At 41.9% G+C, this 20,442-nt stretch overlaps 1 protein-coding gene across 4 annotated transcripts in view; it reads right to left on the reverse strand.

The window, feature by feature from the left end:
• CASKIN2 (CASK interacting protein 2) overlaps positions 1–20,442 on the reverse strand; it is a 119,459-nt gene that overhangs the window by 19,391 nt on the left and 79,626 nt on the right. The window contains exons 4-14 of one of the 4 annotated variants that reach the window (XM_039342935.1): positions 16,918–17,015; positions 15,944–16,089; positions 14,439–14,534; positions 11,910–12,040; positions 10,606–10,714; positions 9,767–9,875; positions 9,073–9,167; positions 7,286–7,403; positions 4,964–5,161; positions 3,844–3,962; positions 577–655 (exon numbers count right to left, since the gene is read on the reverse strand). In XM_039342935.1, coding sequence (XP_039198869.1) covers positions 577–655; positions 3,844–3,962; positions 4,964–5,161; positions 7,286–7,403; positions 9,073–9,167; positions 9,767–9,875; positions 10,606–10,714; positions 11,910–12,040; positions 14,439–14,534; positions 15,944–16,089; positions 16,918–17,015 — 1,298 coding nt within the window. Of the gene's footprint in view, positions 1–576; positions 656–3,843; positions 3,966–4,963; positions 5,162–7,285; positions 7,404–9,072; positions 9,168–9,766; positions 9,876–10,605; positions 10,715–11,909; positions 12,041–14,438; positions 14,535–15,943; positions 16,090–16,917; positions 17,016–20,442 lie in introns of all 4 variants that reach the window. The other 3 variants (XM_039342934.1, XM_039342937.1, XM_039342936.1) reach the window with 3 other exon arrangements.

Genomic DNA, 20,442 nt, shown 5'->3' on the forward strand with positions numbered 1-20,442 from the left:
CTTAGACATATTCTCCAAAGCACCTGTAGGCAGGACAAGAAGCAATGGCTGGAAACCAGTCAAGGAGAGAAGCAACCTAGAACTAAGGAGAAATTTCCTGACTGTTAGAATAATTAATCAGTGGAACAACTTGCCTCCTGAAGTTGTGGGGGCTCCAACACTGGAGGTTTTAAGAAGAGATTGGACAACCACTTGTCTGAGATGATATAGGGCAGGCATGTCAAACTTGCGACGTCATGTGACGTTGCACAACGTATTGGGCCAGTTTTGCCATTGCTGGCAATGGGGTGGGCGCGGCTTTCACATGACGCATCCAGCCTGCGGGCCGGCAGTTTGACACCCCTGATATAGGGTTTCCTGCCTGAGCAGGGGGTGGACTAAAAGACCTCCAATAACTGTTATTCTGGTTACAAATTAACAGCATAGTCTCCCTGCCATGAAAACATGCCAACCCAGCTGAATGTTCACCTCGTGCAAAGCTTGTATTTGTTGCCATTAGGAAAGATACTCTGTTTCCCCTTTCCACTTCTGTGACATCTACTCCTCGTATCTCAAGATGACAACATCTCCACTTACCCAAGGAGCTGGTTTGGCCATTGTGAGAATTTGAACTCAGGACATGTTGCTGCAGATCCTCCCCACCAGGCAAAAGAGGCTGCAAATACGAGAGTGAAGAGAGCTCACAGTCATCAGTTTGCCAGATATAGGATTTTTTTTTCTCATACTCAAAGATTTTGCATACAGCATCAGCAAAAGCAACTGGGCAATTAATACCGATCAACCCAAATGCCACACAATTGCCCGTTGGTTAAAAATATTTAAGATCAGAAGGTAATTTCTAGCCCTTTGGGATTTTAGAGTTATCCAACTGACCGTTCTTTTCATTTCTCCCCTGCAGATAAGCAACACTGATCTATGGAAGCTCTGTATCATTTTCAAAACCCAGGTGGGAAAAGAAAGGGAATGGGAATGCAAACCATCCCCAGTTCATCCTCAAAGTGGAAGACTACTGTCTCCTCATACCCAGTTTATTACATCAGAACAAAACACAGCACTGCTTTATGTAAAAGGATCATAGGATTATTCCTTGGGAATTTTGTCGGATACAGTACCCCTGTCTTTTCAAACGACTGCCACAGAACATACAATTATGGCTCTAATTCAGTGTTTCTCAACCTTGACAATTTTAAGGCATGTGGACTTCAACTCCCAGAATTCCACAGCCAGCATTGCTGGCTGTGGAATTCTGGGAGTTGAAGTCCATATGCCTTAAAATTGTCAAGATTGAGAAACACTGCTCTAATTAATAAAGAACATCCTTCCCCAACCAGCTGCCCTCTGGTTTATTCAGATTATAACTCTCACACTTCCCAGGCAATTGCTATCTGAAGACGAGAACAAACATAATACTAAGTATTATTATATTTTCCATAGTGGGGAGAAATCTAGTTGGGGGGAAGCTGGAACCTGAACAGAAATATAGCCTCTAGGGAAAGAGTTACAATCAGCTCTGTCACTCAAAACAGTGCTTAAATCAAATTCAGAGCTCTTATGTCTGACAAAGGTCTTAAAGAAAACTGCAGCTCAATTTTTTGTTAAATGAGAAAATATTCCCACATCTCATCTAGCTTGGCCATAACAAGCAGATTATCTCTCACGGCTGATTTTCTTTTTAGTTTTTTGTCATAACCATCTTGCTAATTTACCCATTAGCAAATAATGAACTTGAGCATAAGCCCCAAGTAAGATATAAGCTCTTTAAAATGAGCATGGCTTAAAGGCAGTGTCACCTGAGTGGAAATATATCACAATATCATGGGACTGGTCTCCAGAGCCCTGCTAATATCAGGACCAAGACCAGAAGGAGGCATTCAAGAAATGGATCCTGTGCTGCTGGTCCCCATCAATGAAACCAAGCCAGCAACCAGCCCAGACATTTCTGTCCTAGACCCAGGAACTCCTCCACACAGCCCTTAGGAATACAGCTAGTGTCTGAAAACACAAGGGTGCTGGGCTTTGTTAAGAGACAGGCAAACCAGGCAAAGCATGTCAGGAGTAATGGGCTGAATGGTCTTGTCAGAGCCAGGGTGCCCAAGTAAATTATAAGACTGCTGATATTTGGAGGGCAATTATGACAGGTTGCTGATCAAACTCAAAATGATCATTTGGATACATCATGTCAGTGGTGGAGAACCTATGGCACAGGTGTCAGAGGCGGCACTCAGAGCCCTCTCTGTGGGCACGCATGCCATCGCCCCAGTCCTAAGCCTTTGTACAAAAAAAAAAAAAAAAAAAGGTTCAATCAGTCAATTTTAACTTCTTGCGGGGAAAAAAAAAGATCTTGCAAAGTTGGATTGATTAAACTTTTTAGTCCCACACAGTCTACTGTTATCACCGGAGTCACGCCCACCCAATGGGCCACACCCACCCGGCACCTGACGATGTGTAAGTGGGTTTTGGGTTACAGTTTGGGCACTCGGTCTCTAAAAGGTTCGCCATCACTGCATTATGCAAAGATTTTCTCTTCTTAAGAAGTCTCATAGAAAGAGAAAATAAAAGGTGTTGAACAGCAAAGTGGATGGATTCAATTACAACAACACTGGGTGCATCATGGGAAGTTCTGAAAGGCCAGGTTGGGGACACATCATCTTGGAGAAGGCTTATGCATGGTGATTAATAATTAAGACCAACTTGAAGGCATACATGTGTGTGTTCGCTTTCAAATCAACGTTGATTCCTCACAATTAGAAACAATTTGGTCTAGTGGCTAAAGCACCAGTTTTAATTCTGCCATAAGTGTGAAAGCTAACTGAGTGACTTTGGATCAATCACTCTCTCTCAACCCAACCCACATTCCCTGTTCTAATCTCTAGCAGTGTTCTTGGCAAGATTTTTCAGATGTGATTGCCCTTTCCAACTTCCTAAGGCAGAGAGAGTCACTGGACCAAGGTACCTCAGCTGGCTTTCTGCCTAAGGATTAGAATTCACGGCCTCCTGCTTTTTTTAGCATGGCACTTTAATCATTACCCCATACTGGCTCTCCTGACGGCATATAATCCTTCCATAAAAGGCTGCTGGAACGATGGCAATCAGTGAAGATCACCATGAATTCCCTTCTTAAAATTGTCAAGGCTTGTAGACTGTGATGGTAAAGAGATTACCTTAATGTTAAATTTTATTACGGCGATAAGGTTGCTGATTGGGCAATATTGGAAGAAGGATTCCTTGCCTACTATAGAAGAATGGTTTCTCAAAGTTTCTCATTTATCAGAAATGGCAAAAATTTTGGCTTATCTGAAAGACCATTCACAAGAGAGATATATTTTGGTGTGGAAAAGATGGGTAAATTTTGTACAGAATAAATATGGGGTTAGGAAGTATTATTTAGCTTTTGAATAATTTATAGTTTAAATTGGGTATGGTTGGATTTGTAGTTTCTATGTATTGGAGTTAAAGTATTTTAAATTTTTTTTTGGATGTATGTATAGTGGATTGATGTTCATTTAATTTGTATGTTTTTTTTGTTTCTTTAACCCTGTATTCAGCTCTGGGAAGGAGGGGGGAGGGTCATGGGGTGGGAGGGGGGTATTTTATTATAAAAAGTTTATAAACATTTTCAATAAAAAAAAATTGTCAAGGCCTTTCCTTGGGATTTGGCTTTACGTGTCTTTGAATTCTATTATACTGCTGCCGTACTGGATGTTTTCTGCTCTTCTGACGAATTTATCACCTTGAAATCAACTTCAGCCAGAAAAGCACTGGTATTGGGCGAATAGGAGGTGAAGATCACAGAATAAAAGATTCTCACTCTTTTGCACGAAAAAAAAAATACTATTTCCTTACCTTTACATTCTCAATGAGGAGTCCCATGAATTGTCCATTGGTACCCTCAGTACTTTGACCACTACCAGCGCTTCGGATACTGCCAATGCTGCCTTCGCTGCCCACACTGTTTCTATCACCTGCTGGACAGGAAGGGGGAAATTTCAAATGGCATTTTGTGGAGAGGAAGAGGGGAGAGATAAAGCTTTTCTTCTACAAGAAAGAAAATGTTAGGTGAAAGAAAGCAGTTGGTAGCAACAAGTTTCACAGCCCTGCAGGCTTTGTCACGGAGCACAACATTAAAGCCCTGGTTTCCAATTAGAATCAGAAACCCCAGTTTTCAGAAAGAGATTAGTTGGCAAGCAATGAAGGAATTTAGCTATGTGACCCTTTCCTTACATCAGCCTCCACTTCTTCTGATTCTGACTCTAAATCCACCATACCAGGTTATTTGAGGGAAGATGCAATAACTAACAAGCAGGCAAGCAGAGCAAACATGCTCGGGTCTGCTGATTTTGCAGGAACGCCTAGGAATGACAAACTTGCACGTGCAAATGGAAAGAGAGAAAAAGTGTGTCACTCCATTAGATGTGTGTGGTAGATGGCATAGCCATCGGAAGTCTGCCCTGATAGGTAAAACTGCTCTTAAAATAAAAGGAAGAAGAAGCAAATAAATGTACCTTTAGTGGGGTTACCAGGTAGGGTTGGAAGTGTCCACAGATGTCTACTACAAATGTAGCAGCACAGTGTAGTAGTGTAGTAGTGCAAGAATGGGCAACTGTTGATGAACTGCAATTCTCAGCAACCCTTGCCATTGGCTAAGGAAGCATTTAGCAATATTTGGAGCACAGAGGCACACATTATCCATCTTTTGAACAAAGACAGAGGCAAGAATGAGGCCCCAACAGTGTAATGCATGCACACATACACCTGCACATAAATCAATCAAGAACAAGTGGGGTTTGCGTGAGTGAGGACATGTCTCCAAAACTAAATACTCCAGTGATAAATATGATGAACCAGACATCTCCCTTCTCCTTGCTGCTTTTCTCCCTAGCCTGTGCTCTCCTAGGCTGCAGTCAGGCAGCCTGACTGATAGGAAGGCTTGCCCAGCCCAGCCCAGCCCAGCTGTACCCCTGACCTGGGCTCTCAGGTTCTGGAGCTGTCCTAGTCAGAGTGAGGTGGCCCCAACCTGCAGGGAGGCTGAGAGGTGTCTGTGGCGGAGAGGCGTCGGTATGTAGTTGTAGCCCACCAGGAGGGGTGGCTGTGGTGGTAACCTGCAGTCCCTTTGCATGGCTCTGGCACTGATGTGTGGACACCGTGCGGGAAAGAGTCAGGCCTGCATGTAGAGACAAAACATGCATGTCAGAACAGAGCGCATGTAAAGGTAAGGCAGTGGATTGGCTTCTGCATGGCCGATCTTTCCAGGTGGGACACGCTATGCAGGACTACACTGCATGGACAAAGAGGCTGTTTTAGAGGACAACTTTGGTATTCATGGTATATGTATGTTCATCTAAAGGTTTAAAGTGGATTATTTATCCATTACCTAGATGCTTCCAGAATGCTTCTTTAAGAAAGAGTTTCAGCAGCATATAATGGATATTAACAACACAATCAGAATCCCTGTACAGGTAATCCTTGACCTATGGCCCTTTGTTCAGCGACTGCAAAATTACAATGGTGCTGAATGAATGGTGGTTATGACAGGCCCTCGGAATTCCGGCTATCTCAGCACTCCTGTGGTCATGTGATTGTGATCTGGGCACTGGGCAAGTGGTTTGCACTTATGATTGATTGCACTGCCCTGCGATCACATGGTTGCCATTTGCAATCTTCCCTTGCAATCAATGGGGAAGCCAGCGGGAAAGATTGCAAGTTGTTGAGGTAAGTCTCCCCCACTTGAGCATCCTCCTCAGTTCCTGCCCTTTGTGCTAGCCACTCATACATTCTGTGCACCGGCCCTGACCTGTGCCATGCCCTCGCGCACCCTCCACAACCCAAGTTGCACCCCACATAACTTTCCTCACCCAGCCACACCCCTGTGCACCCTCCTTGACCTGCACCAGGCCTCTTGTACACACTTCCTGACCCATAGGTTCACATACCCTCCCTGACCCTGACTGCATCCTCCCAGATACCCCGTCCCCACACCCCTGCATAACCTCCCCATCTTGTACAGTTCGTGGGCATCCTTCTTGATCTGTGTTTCACCCCTAATACAGTCTCTGACCTACACCCCCATGCACCCTTTCTGATGCACGCTGCCCCCCTACCCATCCTTAGCAGCCTGTAATCACACCCTTCCTGATCTGTGCTGTGTCTCTTGCACACCCTTTTTGTACTCTCCCTTACCCATGCTGCACTTTTGTGCATCCTCCCCAATCCTCCCCACCTCTCGCACACTGTCTCACACCCACTCCGACACTTGCTGTACCTCTCCTACAAACTGTGCACCCCTCACAAAAATAAGAGATTTTACAGGGTGTTGCATTTAAAACCCCCAACCTTTTTTTCTACTAGAAGCAATAATACAATAATAGAATTTATACCATTTATTTTTGTGCCCCCCTCACAAAAATAAGAGATTTTGCAGGGTGTTGCATTTAAAAACTCCAACCTTTTTTTTCTACTAGAAGCAATAATACAATAATAGAATTTATACCATTTTTTTTAAATAAATGTCTCCAGACTTTAATTGCTTAAGAACATGAACAAGTTTTAAATATGAGTATTTTACTTTGCTAGGCATTCAAATACATTAAAACTGACATCGATAACATCCATCTATAGACTGAAGATAATTAGATATTTGCAACCACCCTAAAACAACATGAGTGGATGAGGCGAATAGCTAAATTACCTATAAGGCTGTATTTGCCTCTCTGCAAAGTTTCCCTTTGATAAATGATAGTTTGCATGTATCTCTGGATAATGCCATATTCTATTTTTGGGGGAGATGTTGATGAAGGGGAATGACTAACAATGTAAGCTTTATCTGTAAGGTCCCATGGAAATACAGTAAACCGAAGTCTGAAATATCTGGAAGACATCAAGTTTTCTATCCTCTTATTTAGTATGCATGAAGTGACTCTGGGCAGCAGATAAATGCGCATGAGCCTTTTCATATTGAAAAGGTGGTACAGAGACGGGGGCAGGAAGGAAGGGAGGGAGGGAAGGTGAGTCTCATATAAAGCATATGCTGAACTTGCCCTCAATAACCATGGCTTCAAATTGGCAACTAAAGACAGAGCAGGTATTGCCAGGAGTAACTATGGTCGGAATAAGAGGCTACGAGATTTATTTATTTATTTTTAAACAAAGGAGTTGACGAAGCCACGAAAAACAGAGTAAAAGGGATATCCTGGAACGCGGAATCACAAATGTCTCCAGCTTTTTCCTCCACCCACCAATCACATCATTGGACTCTCGTGAAACTTTCCCTTTATAACCCTGGGCCAACCTGTCCGCTTGCTGATTACTTCTACAATGGATGGAGGAAAATAGCCAACTCGGTCAGTGCCTTTCTGAGCATCGTGGATATGGCCCTTCCACCGTCCGTCTGCATGCTGCTCCAGGACCTGGCCAAAGAAAAGAAAAGAATTCCCATTAGCAGGTTGAAAAAGGCAAGAAGAGTCATTAAGTCTAATTTCCTGCTGCGGTAAGCAAGATTTTCTAAGACCTGGCATGTTGCATAGTAATGGATATAAGCACGGGGAAAGCTCTGTTGTTCAAAACTAACTTTTGCTGTGAACTTGCTAGCCATTTCCCTATTTGTCTCCACTTACAAAATGGGAGTAGGTGCAGGTAGTCCTCTACTTACAACATTTCATTTAGTGACCATTCGAAGTTACAACGGCACCAAAAAAGTGACTTATGACCATGTTTCAAACTTACGACCATTACAGCATTCCCATGGTTACATGATCAAAATTCAGACGCTTGGCAACTGACTCATTTTTATGATGGTTGCAATGTCCCGGGGTTACGTGATCCCATTCTGACAAGCAAAGTCAAAGGGGAAGCCAGATTCACTTAATAACCATGTTGCTAACTTAACACTGCAGTGATTCACTTAACAAGAAAGGTTAAGAAAGGTCGTAAAATGGGGCCAAACTCACTTAACAGCTGTCTTGTTTAACAACAGAAATTTTGGGCTCAATTGTGGTCGTAAGTCGAGGACTATCTGTACAGTGGTCTAGAACTATAGAACTGTTGTAAGGATTAAAAGGAAGTAATGTCTCTGTGTGTGTGAGATTCTTTTATTTTAGTTTTACATCGTTTATGCACTCTTAACACTTGAAAGAAGTAGTAAATAAAAATAGAATACAATAGAACTGAAAACTAAAGAAATGCTTCATTAGGATTAGACCAAACTTGTTTTGTTCTAAAGCAGAGGTGTCAAACTCAATTTCACTGAGGGCCGCATCAGCATTGCGGTTGCCCCGGGGGGGGGGGGTGTGTGGCCAGAGTGGGTGCAGCCTACTGGGTGGGTGTGGATGGGGTGGGTGTGGTCTACTGGGTGGGCGTGGTCAGCTCTACATCGTTTGCGTCAAGGGTGCCTGGGCAGGAGTGGGACAGATCTGAGGGTCTCTGGCAGAAGGGGGTGGGACCGGGGCAAGTGCCAAGGCATGGTCCACCAGGGCAAGTGCCAAGATGGCCACCACAAAATTGCACATTGGCTCCCGGCTGGCCTGGGCCAGGGCCAAGGCAGTGGGGGCCGTTCCCTCTCTGTTTCCAGGATGGCTTTGCGGGCCACATGAAACCATTTCGCGGGCCGCATCCGACCCCCGTGCCTTGTGTTTGACATGTCTGGTCTAAAAGGCTAAACATTTCCTTTAAAAAACTGATGCTAAGCTTGTTACCTGAATTTTATACCTGCACCTAAAACTGAGATTCGTCACTCGGTACCTCTGAAAAAGTTGTGCCACACACAAAATGCTATACTATAAAGTGTATTATTTAATGAATCTTTCTTTTTGTACATTCTTCTTAAAAGCCCTTGTTGGCATCCAGAATATATTGCCAACTGACATCCGATTATAATAATACTTTTCCCCATCTCCTATAGTAAGGATTTGCTGCTTCTTTTAAGACAAGTCAAAGTTGTATTTGTTCTTTTTCTCAGCATAATAATGAAGCCCTTCCATGACAAAAGAAGACGCATAACAAAGTGAGAGCCATGAGGGAACACTTTAGAGGAGAGGGATAGCCATGTAAGATCTTGCATGATTTCCATCAATTTCTCACCGTGATGACATCTCCAGCACGGATGTTAAGAGCTGTTGGATCGTGCAGATTCCAGAAATCCTTTAAAGCACGGACCTTCAGAATTCCTGATGCCTCTGATGACAAGTGATAAATAGGGAAAGAGAAAGGAGGAAACGGAGCAGTCAGAAATGGGCAAAAAATATCAAGGAACCAGAAGATGATACTGTTACTTACAGAATAAATCATTTTTTTCCGTTTCCCACATCTTGCAAACTCTTCAAGCAACCGATTTATTTATTTATTTATGAGACTTATATACCGCTTTAAGTGCAAGCACTCTCTAAGCGGTGTACACCAGTAAGCAATGTATATATATATATATACATTGCCCCCAACAATCTGGGTCCTCATTTTACCTACCCCGGAAGGATGGAAGGCTGAGTCAACCTTGAGCCGGTGAGATTTGAACCGCTGACCTGCTGAACACAGTCAGCTAAAGTGGCCTGCAGTACTGCACTCTAACTGCTGCGCCACCTCGGCTCTTAATATATTAAGATAACCGATATATTATTTCCACCCTCAACTTTCTTATAAGATTCAGAGTCAGCCTACATATTGCTCATTACTCCCACTCTCATCAAGAGACTTCCACCCAAAGTCCTCTCATGTTCAGATTGTAGAGATGATCTTCTAGCTTCAGGATCTATGGAGATTAGTTTTTCAGCTTGCTCACCTCGTAAGAGCTGCTTGATGTCCTTGCTGGCATGTGAAGTGGTGAACTGGTTCACAATATCCAAGGCTGTCTGGTTGTAGGTGTTGCGAATGTTGACATCAATGCCCCCCTAGCAGAGAAAAGATGGAATGGAATGAGATTGAAAAAAAAACTATGAAAAGAGGGTATGCAAGACAGGGAAAAAAATTTTCTTGAGGTAGAGAATTGTGGAGTCCTTTGTGCTCTGTGAGCTTGTTTGCTTGCAGACATTTCATTACCCAAGTAGCTAACATCATCAGTGCATGGTTGATGTTACTTAGCCAGGTAATAAGATGCCGGCAAGTAAACCAAGCTCATAGTACACTAAGGATTTCACAGTTCAACCCTGAGCCACAGATATTCTCTTCTACTGGTAAGGAACTGTATTCTGATCTGAGCCTCACAGTTTCATCACTGGCTTAATTAAAGCCAAAAGTAAGTATTGGTTGTTAGATAACCTGTATTAGACAATGTCCAGTGTTGCTTAGATGACATTGATTAGACATTGATTCTGACACTTCAGGACTTTTTAAAAAGTTCTCCTATTATTGGCAATTATTTTTTTCTCTCAATGGCCCCAAATCCCAGAATAAGTACATTCATACAGCAGCGGTATGAAAGGGAGTTATATATGTAAGCTGGCATATGCACAAAGGATTTATCTGCATGAGGAAGAATCATTTTGGGGCTCTGCATACGATTGCCAAATGTCGTGTTGGTTTACTCAGGAGAGCTTGTTATGCCTATCTGCTCACGGTCATGAAGATCACTAATCCAGCTTTATGGTGTACTGTTGTGTGCAAACTGCTTCCTGATCTCACCTGCAGCAGGAGGCGCACCACTTCTGTCTTGCCATACAGGGCAGCTTCATGCAAGGCAGTGCCTGTTTTTGTCTGCCTGTTGATCTCAATTCCAGCTTTCAGAAGTTGTCTGTGTGGACAGCAAAATAAACAATGAGCACCAGCAGACCAAAAATAGTCAGCCTGATTTTAGGTTAATCTAGGAAGTGTAACAAAACCTTGCTGTTTACTCTAAACCAGCTGGGGACCTGGATGAAAATAGGGAATCACAGATAAATTCAAGAAATAAATTTGGAGGAATTTTTTGTACTACAAGAAGAACGTACAATGGATGTGTATGCCCTATATAGTAATATGTTTTAATTTAGGACATAATTAGGCTCAGACTTGAAAGATGGTAACCCAACGGTTGCTACAACTGAAAAATCCAAAATGCACTTAATTGCTGTTCCCTCTAAAATACATGACAGAGAGAACTGGCACACTTCAAAACCAGCACAGATTGAGGTTACTAGGAATAAATTACAATTTGAAAAGGTAAGTGTAAATTGTAAGTACAAAATTACTTATAACTTTTATTGGCCAGAATGCAGAGCTGCAAAAAGAGAAGCGTTAGGATAAGTTTTTAGGAATTGGAAACTCATCGATAGTCCTCCCAGCTCTTTAGCCTCTACAGCAGTGGTTCTCAACCTTTTTAATACCACGACCCCCAACCGGTTGTAAGTCGAGAACTACTCAACCGGTGCAGCACCGTTTGCAGAATGGGATTTTTGATGGGCTCAGCAGGGCAGAGACAGCCTGGACAATTCCTATTGGCTTTTGAAAGCCAATAGAATTAGACTCTATTCAAGCGAGTCTATTCTATTGGCTTTCAAAAGCCAACAGAATAAAAGGGAGTAGCACAGCTAAGGAAAAGGGGGAAAAAATGGCGGACTTCGTTGTTTGGCGACCCCCGTGAAATGGTCGTTCGACCCCAAATGGGGTCCCAACCCACAGGTTGAGAACCACTGCTCTACAGTATTTTATTAGCCCTTTGGAATAATGCAACATCATAATACATCGTTCTTATAAGGATACTGGAGAAGAGAATGCTGCCCTCTATTGGCAGATATATTTTGCTACCACCTCCCTTCCCTAAATTATGGCCAGCAGTAGACTGATCTATTAAGACAATTGCCTATACCAGTGTTTCTCAACCTTGACAATTTTAAGGCATGTGGACTTCAACTCCCATAATTCCACAGCCAGCAAGTCCACATGCCTTAAAATTGTCAAGGTTGAGAAACACTGGCCTAAACCCATCTTGGAAGTGCTTAAAAAATTACCTGATAATCTCCTTGTGCCCATTCTTGGCTGCCAGGTGTAGAGGTGTAGTGTAGTTGGGGTCACTTGTGTCTTTGAATTGTCCCTCAAGAAGAGCCACACACATATGGCTGTTTAGAAGCAACTGGGCTACCTAAAATGAACAGGGAATGATACAATGGATAAAATACAATAGGCAGCCTATCTGACCAATGATCATTCATTGACAGGCCATCTATTCAGCAATGTAGAACATCTAATCTAGAACATTCAGAGTCTCGTATCTCCCTGAAATATAGTTCCTTCCCAATTTTGAGGTCTGGTTGGCTCTCCACTCTGATGGCTTTCCAGAGTCTCTTGCTGAATATTGGACGGGAGGATCCTTTCTGGGGATCTGCCAGTTTTCCCTCTTTTGTTCTTCTTGTATTGTTTCCATATTATATAATTCTTATGACACCATTTGTATAATTTTGTTTTTATTATATTGGTTTTCATTCTTTTTTCCAATTGATTTTTATTAAACAATTTTTTATCAAGTAAAACCAATATTTTTTTTAAAAAAATGACGTAAAGAAAAAAAAGGAAAAATTATAAATTAAAAAAGAAATGGAAGAAAAAAGGCAATAAAGAAAAAGAAAATAAGATATAACAATGTGGTTTCCCCATCGTCTTTACAACAATTACAAATGTGTTTATATTGTATCCTTTCTTTCCAAGATTACTCTTGCTCCCACTGTTTTGCCCCACTCCTGATCATTCTCTTTTTCTATTTAGATAAGGAAATACTTCTGAAATGATGACCCAACACAGCATGAGTTGTCTCTAGTCCTTTCTAATGGCTATTTTTAATGTGACCATAATTCAAAAAAAGAGATAGCTACTGTCCTTCTGACCTCCAAGGAAGGCAAATGCTTAGGAGCAGCCATTCCTCCCATTCCTAGAGCCCTGAGAAAGAAAGAGTTGTACATCTGCTTTGCTTCCAAGCCCTTAAAGAGGCCAAATTCTTCAGCCTTTTAGGAACTGGGTCATCCAACTCTGTTATTATCAGCCACTCAGTTCTCTTTTTCTAGACTCCACCTGTCAATTTCCTTCAGCCTCTCCATCTTCAGCCCTTCAACCACAGGTCCTGTAATCCTTATAGAAGATGCTCCTACCCAAAAATTGCTTCTCCAAGGATGCAGTTTTCATGTAAGGTGTATTAGTTTTAACACTGGTTAGAGTTTGATTTATGTCTCAGTATGTTGAGGAACCCAGTGTATTTATAGTTCAATGTGTTCTACAAATCCAGAAAACTGGGTTAATTAGCAAATCTGGGCTACCCATGGGCAGTGTATCATGAAAACACAGCCAGGCTAAAGGTTATGCTTAGAGCAGTTTACTAAATGATAAATAATTTCAACTTCAAGTTTGGTTTTGACCTGTCTTTGGCTATAAGTAATCCCTACACCAGGGGTAGGTAACCTTGGCTCTTTTATGACTCGTGGACTACAACTCCCAGAATTCCTGAGCCAGCATGGCTCAGCTTGGAAACCTTTCCCTTTCCCCTCAGCATGGCTGGTTCAGGAATTCTGGGAATTGAAGTCCACGAGTCATAAAAGAGCCAAGGTTGCCTACCCCTGCCCTACACCATCACAAATTGTAGTTCATGTGCAGACATCTTGAGCATGTTATTTTATGTCATATTCATCATGCTATTTATGGTGTATTTATGCTACTAAAACTGATGTTCAAAACACTTCCTGATTAATCATGCAAATAATGTGCCACTCCCTCAGTTTCTTTGGTGCAATCCCTTAGATTAATGTTCCCACCCCAACTTAGGGTTTATTTATATTTCCTGTTCTTTTCTTTAGCTTGGAGGAAGCTTCCCATCCCCAGGAATTCCAAAAGGCTTCTGCACCTGTCCTAAATATCAGAGCCAGGAATCTACAGCCAGCTCCCATTTGGGTCAGGATGGAATGCTTGGCCTTCTATTCCAGCTGGCCTTGCTTCTGACTTCATAGCCTGAAAGGATTATTAGGCTCCAGGCATTGTTTCGTGTGGGAACTGTAAAGAGAAAACTCTGATTGCTTTGGAACTGTAATGGAAAAAGATATCCAGGGGAAGGATGCTGTATTATGTCCCAGAGTTATAGCAAGGCCTGACCCAAACTGCTGCCTGCCCAGAGTTTTTCAACCTCAGCAACTTTTAAGATACATTGACACAGCCAGCAGAATTCTGGGAAGTCCATATATCTTACAGTTGCCAAAGTTGAGAAACTCTGCTTTAGTCTGTTGACATACACTTGGTTACCATAGAAAACTATAGGGCAAGGGTTGAAACTCAATGTGATGAGGAAAACAGAATGTATGATAGTTGATTTAAGGCTAGCTTAAGAAGCTTCATGGGACAGGACAAGACAGAGCAGGATGGAATTATATGGCACGCTTGACTGCTTTTCGTGCACCAGAATGCTTTTCAAAAGACAGTGGATATGAACTAGACAGACGGGGTTATCTTTTCTCTGACTTGTTTGTTTTATAATACAAGGTGCTATGGGTGATTCTGCTTACCTTCAGCCTCCCAAACTCACAAGCCAAGTCCAAGGGGGTTTTCTTAGCCTTATTTATAAGACACGGGTTGGATTGGTGCTGAAGCAACATCTCTGACTGCAGGCAAACATGTAAGAACATGAAAAGAAGTCAGTGAATCTGGAGAAAGTGGCAACACGTTTCCCGGTGATACAAAATTCATTTCTCTGTGACGCATACTCAAAGCCTTTATACAGGAAAAGCCTTATTTGGAACTGACAATAAAACACAGCTATATATGCATCATAATGGGCCTGTAATTTACTTCTCCTTCTGCTCCTAGTTAAATCTCAGACCAAGAAACTCAGAAAGTTCTCCAGTCTTTTCTAGCCACTTTAAAGTTCTTCTCTAAATCAATCTGATGGAAAGTAAACATCCTCGGGGGGGGGGCTTTTATTTGCATTCTTACCCTCTCGACACATTTGAAGCTGAGTTTGATTCAGACGGTGAAAATCACTGGAAAGTTTTCCCACTGGATCGGGAGAAACGATGGGTTTTCTAAATCCATCAGCTCATTAGAGTTCTAACTAATGCTTGGTATGCAAATACTCTCAGATTCTATCTTTTAAAAATTGTAAATAAAATGCTTGTCTTCATTTGTGTGCAATGCAAGACCTGATGAGAGCTTGAAAACCAAGAAAAATATGACAGAACTTTGGAGCTATTCCTAGAAAAGCTTTCATGTTATAAATAACCAACATGGGGGGTTTTTTGGGGATGATAGTGATGGCATGTATAACATTTTTTCACCAGAGCAAAATATATACAACTCCGCTGAGTTTATTTCTAGAATGCATTGCCCTGCAAACTATGCTGCCTATGAGACCAAATATTTTTGTCATCTTTCTTCCTTTTTGTTTCCTGACAAGATCTGTATAAATGCTATCTTGGCACTGATTACAGCTTACTTTAATTCTACTAGGCACGCCACTCGTGCTTATAGCAAAGCACTATAATAGTTTTGCTGTGCAATTTTCACTTGAGGGGGTGGGGTTCATATGAACATATAAGAAATATGAGGTTAAGAGGACAGGACCTTAGGGATTTTTTTGAAAAGACAAACTTAGAATTTCTTCATCAGTGAGGTTTGAACATATACAGTACTACCAGATGAAGTGTGTATGTACGTGTGTGTGTATAGATATATGTATATGTACACACACACACACACACACACAAACACACACACACAAATATATTCTTCATCTGTGGTATATGTTTTAGGGAAAATAGAGTGATTGGATTGAATTGTATTCTAGTTTTCATTTACACAGGGAACCAGTTGATTATACACAATTATCATTTTATTTCAGTATACTATTGTACAAGATGCCTAAGAAATGATGTGTTGTTTGTCTTTACAGAAGTACATTAGCAAATTTGCTTCTCCATACATAACTTTCGAATGAAGGCTTGACTTATCACACAGAGTTACGAGAACCTCTTTTTTTTATCTCTTGTATCTTCCATCATAACTCCCCACTTACCACTTCATAGTGGCCATACTGGGCAGACAGGTGCAGTGGGACCTGCCCATCCAATGATGCCATATTGACTGAGGCGGATGCGCGTAGCAGGAGGCGCACGGGCTCCACCTTCCCTTGCCAGGCAGCATAGTGTAAAGGGCGCATTCCTGTACGAAGACAAATATCAGAAAGGAAAAGACAGAGATAAGCCACCCAATGTGGAGATTATAGAGGCCCATCTGGGGAATGTAGATATAAAGAAATTAAACAGTTTTCTTAAAAAAGAAAGAAAGAAAAGAAAAGCCATACAGGTAATCTTTGACTTACAAGCATAATTGGAATGAGAATTTCTGTTGCTAAGCAAGGCAGTTAAGTTGTGCCCAATTTTATGACCGTTTTTGCCACAGATGTTAAGCCAAATCACTGTAGTTGTTAAGTGAATCACACAGTTGTTAATTGAATCCAACTCTCCCCATTGACTTGCTTGTTGGAAACCAGCTGGGAAGGTCGCAAATGGTGATCATGTGACCCTGGGACACCACCACTATTGTAAATACAGTTGCCAAGCATGCAACTTTTGACCACGTGACTGTGGGATGCTGCAACAGTCATAAGTGTGAGAACGGGTCCCTTTTTTTTAACACCGTTATACCTTTGAACGGTTGATAAATGAATGGTTGTTAAGTCGTTGACTGCTTGTACTAAATTTTTGGATCTGAACCATGGATTAGGGCTGGTTCAGCAAGCAAGACAATCTGTACTGGGGCAAAAGATGGGAGTATGGCAGCCCTCTGTTCTCGTTCCAAAATATTACTCAAAATATTACATCCCTGGAAGCAATGTTGTCTATCACATTCTTCGCAAACGACAATTTTCATTAGTGAGACAAGTGTAATTCCCCACATCAGCGGCGGTTGCTACAGAGAACATCTGAGAAGATCTTTCTCCTTCTTGATCACACACGGGGAGAAGCCAGAGTAGGCAAATGCTCTTACCGTTTGTGTCCTTAATATCCACAATGGCCTGGGCCTCCAGCAACAGGGAGATAAGTTCCAGGCTTCCAACCAAGGCTGCATGATGCAAAGCTGAAAACCTGAAACCAAGAAAAGAAAAAAAAAGAATAGGATCCCTTGATGGGGCAAGCCTCGGTGGTTCCTGAACATATAACGTGACCTGGCCTGGCTCAGGCATGCTCCCTGTTAGGAGATATGTTGAGAACTTAAGACTACTAAGACTGATACCACAAAAATTTAATTCCCTTTAGGCACACGATCCACCCTGGCATGATTCATCTCTGTACATCCTCTTAGTGGTGATACTGTGCTTTAATGGTGACTCTAGTCATCCATATAGATAAGGAAGCAATATAGAAGGTTTGAAAGTCAGCACTGGACAGTACAGTATAAAAACTGAACAAGAACCAAGTTCAAACTCTTATTCAGCTTTGAAGCTATCTAGCTACCCTTCTTAGGCTGGCCACTATTTTTTTAGATTAATCTATTTTACAGAATTGTTATGAGAAACAGGAGGCTTTATGGGACCACTATTAATTTTTGAGGAGAAAAGGAAGCATTTTCCCAATATGATGTATTCCAGATGTTGTTGACCATAACTTTCAACAAATTTAGTTGCTATGATGGCTGGAAAATGGTACTTCATAGTATACTTCAGTATTTCTGGAACGTATTAATTTGGGAAAGGTTGAAATATTGGCATTACAGTGTCCTGGCAAATAGATTCTAAAATCACAGACAGTAAGAGACTCTGGTAAGCTCCTTTCTTTGTGGAGGTGTTGCCATTTACGCCTTTTCAGCATTGACCAAACAAGCCCAGAATGCTTAATGACACATTTCTTTTTCTGGCATTGTCCTGTTAATGTTCCACACACTTTTTCATTTTCCTTTGAAGACCTTGTTATATATACACTCTTGCACATGGGAAAGTCTGCTGCCATGGTTCTGCAGGATACAAACAATCCCCTCTTGGCTCTAATAAATAGAGGACTTTGAGCAAGCTGCTATGTTGTGACTTGGTGTCTGCATGTTGGTACACTGCTTGCCTTAGGAAGAGATGGAAGGACATAACATAGCACCAACTGGCTAAAATAAAAAGCTATAATCTGAGCCATATATAGTCTTAGAAGTGGACTCTTCAAAAGGTTTAAGTGGAAGAGGAGGAGAAATGTTAAATAAATGGGGAGTAACCATTTCATCGGATCTAATTCCTTCTGTGTAATTTTCATTCATTCTGAATCCAGTTATATTGATGCCATCCACCTGTTTGCCCTGGCCCCAACTAGTTTTAAACTGTGGTACCCAGCATGCTTATAACCCCCTTTCTCCAAGTTGTATATTCTGATTTAGGATGCTTTTAAGATTCAGTAACTAGCATGCAAGAGGATGTTCAGCAAATGTTATATTTTTAATCATTGTCCCATCTGAAAAGGACTAAGATGCCTGCCTCAAGTGAGCCTTGCAGCTCATAAAGACCACAAGGGATCTTTTGCTCATCAAAATATGGGGTGGGAGGTGGGAGTGGATTTTCTTTTTCATTTCTCTAATTAAAAAAAAGTGTACAAGCAGACTTGTAGGAAGATTAAGCCGTCTAATGAGTTACTTCTTATACTGGGGTGTGTGTGTGCGTGTGTGTGTGTTCAGAGTAGCACCTAAAAGGTCAGACAGAAAAAGCTAATGCTGGCCTTGGGACAAATGACCAGCTGTGTCTCAGTAGGGGGAGCATCACCCCTCCCGCCCCTTACCTCCCTGGACTTGTCCTGCTTATGGCCGTCTCTTTCCCAGCACCATTTTCCTATTGCCAGAGTGTGTGAGGCCACTGAGGATGAATAGTTCTTGTGTTTGGGGTTTGTGAAAGAGGCTTGTTTATCCAGACCCCTCCTCCCCCGCTGGCTCCCGCCTTCCCATTGCTTAATGCCGATTTCATTCATTGGAAAGGACGGAGGGTTGCTCGGGACCCACGGGAACCCAACCTCTGCAGCAATGAGGCCCCGGATCGCAGCACTGTTATCCCCAGCAGGAGTGAAAAGTGTGGAGGGCAACTTCAGTGGCAGCCTGGCTCAGCCCTCTGACACTGTTCAATACTGATGGGCATCCTTCGCAGATTGGAAGCAGTTGTGTCTTTCGGCTTCCTGTAGGAGCCTGTCTGAGAGAATTTAATAGCAGCCATTAACACAAGGAATACCAACACCTCCAGTCCCCCTGTGCACAATGATACTCTCCATCAGGGAGGTCTTTTCTTAGCTAGAGGCAGCCAGCAAGCAGTCAGCTCCTGCTGGGCTTCTGCTGCAGGCCTGGAGGCTCCAATTATCCCCACGGTAACCTTTCAATGGGAAGGAGAGCTCTCACAGCCAGGAAGAGTGGCCAGAGCATCTGAAAGAGCCCTTTGCCCATTCCAAGGGGCAGGCCCAAGGAGCTAGGAAGAATAACCACCTAGAGCTATATTGGCATTGCCTAGCAGGAGTTGGTAACCTGTGAGAGTCCCAGGGAGGTTACTGGCAGCCTGCCACTCCTGCTGAAATTCTCAATGTTACTGAAACAACCAATAAAAGGTTTCACTTTTTGGCCCCTCAGTCTACAACTAAGCTTTCCTACAGCCCATCAAGCAACTCTGAAATATTCATTCAGCCCTAAATCGAGACACAACTGAGACTGGAGATTCACCTCACAACACTGATGTTATTTGACAAACGGAGCAGTGATAGCATGAATGCAGAGATGCCTATCTCATCACTGCTAGATCCCATGATGTATCTTGGAGAAGAGCTGTGGGACACTGTTGAGAAAATTGCCTGAACCATGAACAATGACCCGCTAGAATCTTTAACGTTATCCAGGCTTGCTCGTGTCCAGATCTTTCCTCATATTAGAATTGGCATCAATGAACCTGAAGCAAGTGGTTTGGCTAAGTCCACCTAATGAGAAACTGACAAAGTGAGATATAATCAACGACCTCTTGACACGTAGCTATCTATATCTCTTATCCACGAAAACCATACACCATGGTAATAGCTGGAACACATGGCTCTAACTCTCACAGCATTTAATTTATTTGTTTTCAATTCTTGGAATGCAATATAATACAACATTCAGTCTACAGAAAGCAAGGAAACACTAGAGAACAGCTGCTGTTGATAATGGAATGGGTGTAATCAATGGTTTAAGATACAACAGCTCGACAAGGAATTCATTTTTAGAATGATTAAAAAAATACTAGCTATTAAGATTTGTTAAATAGTTAGATTAAACTCTGCATCAATAAATACATTATAAATTGATACAAATGTAAACTTTACCAAACACAGAAGCATTATGAGTTTTAAAATTTATAAGTTTCAAAATGTGTGAGTTTCTAGGTTTCTTTCATCTTATAAAAGTGAAGTCCTGGCAAATTCCTTAGTGGTAAAGTAATTTATAAAAGTTACATAAAAATTTTATTTCCTGCATTCCAAACATAAATTGATTATGTATTTATGTATATTTGATATGGATATGTATGTATGATTC

This window comes from Crotalus tigris, unplaced genomic scaffold (assembly GCF_016545835.1).
Source record: "Crotalus tigris isolate CLP2741 ecotype Arizona unplaced genomic scaffold, ASM1654583v1 scf7180000017814.3102382, whole genome shotgun sequence".
In the NCBI taxonomy this organism is placed as follows: domain Eukaryota; kingdom Metazoa; phylum Chordata; class Lepidosauria; order Squamata; family Viperidae; genus Crotalus; species Crotalus tigris.